Raw genomic sequence first — 2,061 nt, 5'->3', positions numbered from 1 at the left:
GGACCCAATACCTTTATTTTATTTAATTATTATGTGATGCTGAGGATCAAACCCAGTGCCTCACAGATGCCAGACAAGTGCTCTACCACTGAGCCACAACCCCAGCCCACATACAAACTTTTTAATCACGTACAGGTTCTTGTGCTTCAATTATAGTTCCATAAATTAAGCATGAAACTCTTTTCATGGATGAAAACAACTTTGAAAAAGATAAAGCTTAAAGATATTTGTAGGAGGAGCCATGTTGCTTAAAACTTCTCCATGAACAATGAATGCTCCATTTTCTTGCCAGCACATGAGGCAGACCACTCCCAATGGCTTACTCTACCCCAAATTTCTTAAGTGGGCTGATTGGTTCTGGATTTGTTCTTTCAATCACCATTACTTTCCTAGGGATGATAGAGTGAGTTCTTTAGCCCTTCTGAGAGCCATTAGTTGCTTACATAATAGGGTATGGAGTAACAAACACCACTATGAGGTCAGTGTTCCTCAGGTGACTCCTTGTATATTTTTTGAGATACTGCCACTCACATGCCTCACCTTATACAGTTTCTGGAAATCTACATACTAAAGCCATACACAAATAGGGAGAAACATGAAGTCCTTTTCGCCTTGCCTGTGGGATCAAGTATAAAGAGGAAGTTTGTCTTCAGTCCTCAGTCCTCACTTTGTCTTTATCCTTCAATGTGTGGATAACAATTTGTCTTTTGAACTCCAACTCCACAGATCCCACATCTCTCCCTTCTCAAACACCTACTTCTACCTTTTATTTGTTCCCACTCCAGCATCAGAGGCTCACAGAGATACACATCTTTTCACATCAGATTGATTTTATTTTCACCACCATTAATGTTAGTAACCTGTGGTAAAATTGAGCCATTTCTTAGCTGCCAGACCTCTGGACACTCTGCAGATTATTCTGAGGTCTCTGGCCCCACTCAATTACTTGCTGTCCAGATCATCACTTGAAATGCTGGAGGTTTCTGGGGTATTTTCCATTTCTGGCTCTCTATTCAGTTTTTCATTTAGCCGATGATAATGACCAAAGAGTATTGTTCCTTTAGTTTTCTTAGATTTTTTCAGAGATGTGGAAGGCTTTTCTGAGTCTCTTTTGCTTGAATTATTTTGAAGTGTTTTTTTACCCTTATTGGTGGACTTTAGTATCTGTAAGGACAACAGAGAGGCCATAAGGGCATTGGTTTGGGAAAAGAAGATAGGATATACATGTGAAGTAGGGGTTTGTGCCAGATGAAAAATAAATAGGAGTCTTAGGTCGTGGGGAATGAATGCAGAAAGGAGAAGCTTGGGTTGGGTTATCTTACCTTGCTGCCTCTTCCGCATCTGGAGTGATGATAGGAAGTCTTCATATTCTTTCTTTCTTTCATCGATGATGTTGACTGGGCCATATCTGCATTAGGCTTCTGTGATTTCTTGGTTGCCTTAGCCATACTGAAGCCTCCCAGTGGTCTTCTGAAGAGCTGTAAGGATCCTAGGCATATATGTCCTCCCAAGACAATGAAGGGCCACACCCTTCAGCCTTCATTGGCCAGCAAGTTACTCCCCAGCCAATGAGGACTAAGGAGGAGGTTAGACCTCACAAAGCACTCTCTCTGACACTTCTGTACATGAAGAGGCTAGGGAGGTTGCTAGGGAAACCAGGCTATAGCTTAGATATTGCAAATCAACACTCTTGGCACTTCTGGGATGTGGGGGAGAGGAGATGCTAGGAAGGCAAAAATGATCTGGTTGGGCAAAGGAGACTTTTCTTTAATATACCTGAAAGAGCCACCCCACCCTAATTCTTATATAGTGTTCAATAGTGGTAGTACAGGTGGTAGAGATCTTCCTCTACCAAAGTATTCCCCAAAGCTACTCCTACAAACTCATTCTGCTATCTTTCCCTTAGCCATTAGTTAGTATTTTGGATAATGTACCTAAAATCCATCCAAAAGTAATATGGTTATATTTTTCTTTAATTATCAGAAGATATGTGAATAATGCTACAAACAAGACATATTCCCATTAATGGATATCAATATACTTACTGCATTTGGCATTAAA

General features: G+C 40.6%; 1 protein-coding gene across 1 annotated transcript; it reads right to left on the bottom strand.

The window, feature by feature from the left end:
• Nucleotides 1-942: 942 nt before the first annotated feature.
• LOC139703520 (uncharacterized protein CXorf51A-like) lies at nt 943-1,448 on the bottom strand. Its single transcript, XM_071607022.1, has 2 exons — nt 1,323-1,448; nt 943-1,164 (listed from the first exon to the last, which is right to left on the bottom strand). The coding sequence occupies exons 1-2, from the start codon at nt 1,446-1,448 to the stop codon at nt 943-945; spliced, it is 348 nt and encodes a 115-aa protein (XP_071463123.1).
• Nucleotides 1,449-2,061: the final 613 nt, after the last annotated feature.

This window comes from Marmota flaviventris, chromosome Y (genome assembly GCF_047511675.1).
Source record: "Marmota flaviventris isolate mMarFla1 chromosome Y, mMarFla1.hap1, whole genome shotgun sequence".
In the NCBI taxonomy this organism is placed as follows: Eukaryota; Metazoa; Chordata; class Mammalia; order Rodentia; family Sciuridae; genus Marmota; species Marmota flaviventris.
The sequence above is the reverse complement of the archived record's forward strand: the minus strand, read 5'-3'. Positions and strand labels throughout refer to the sequence as shown.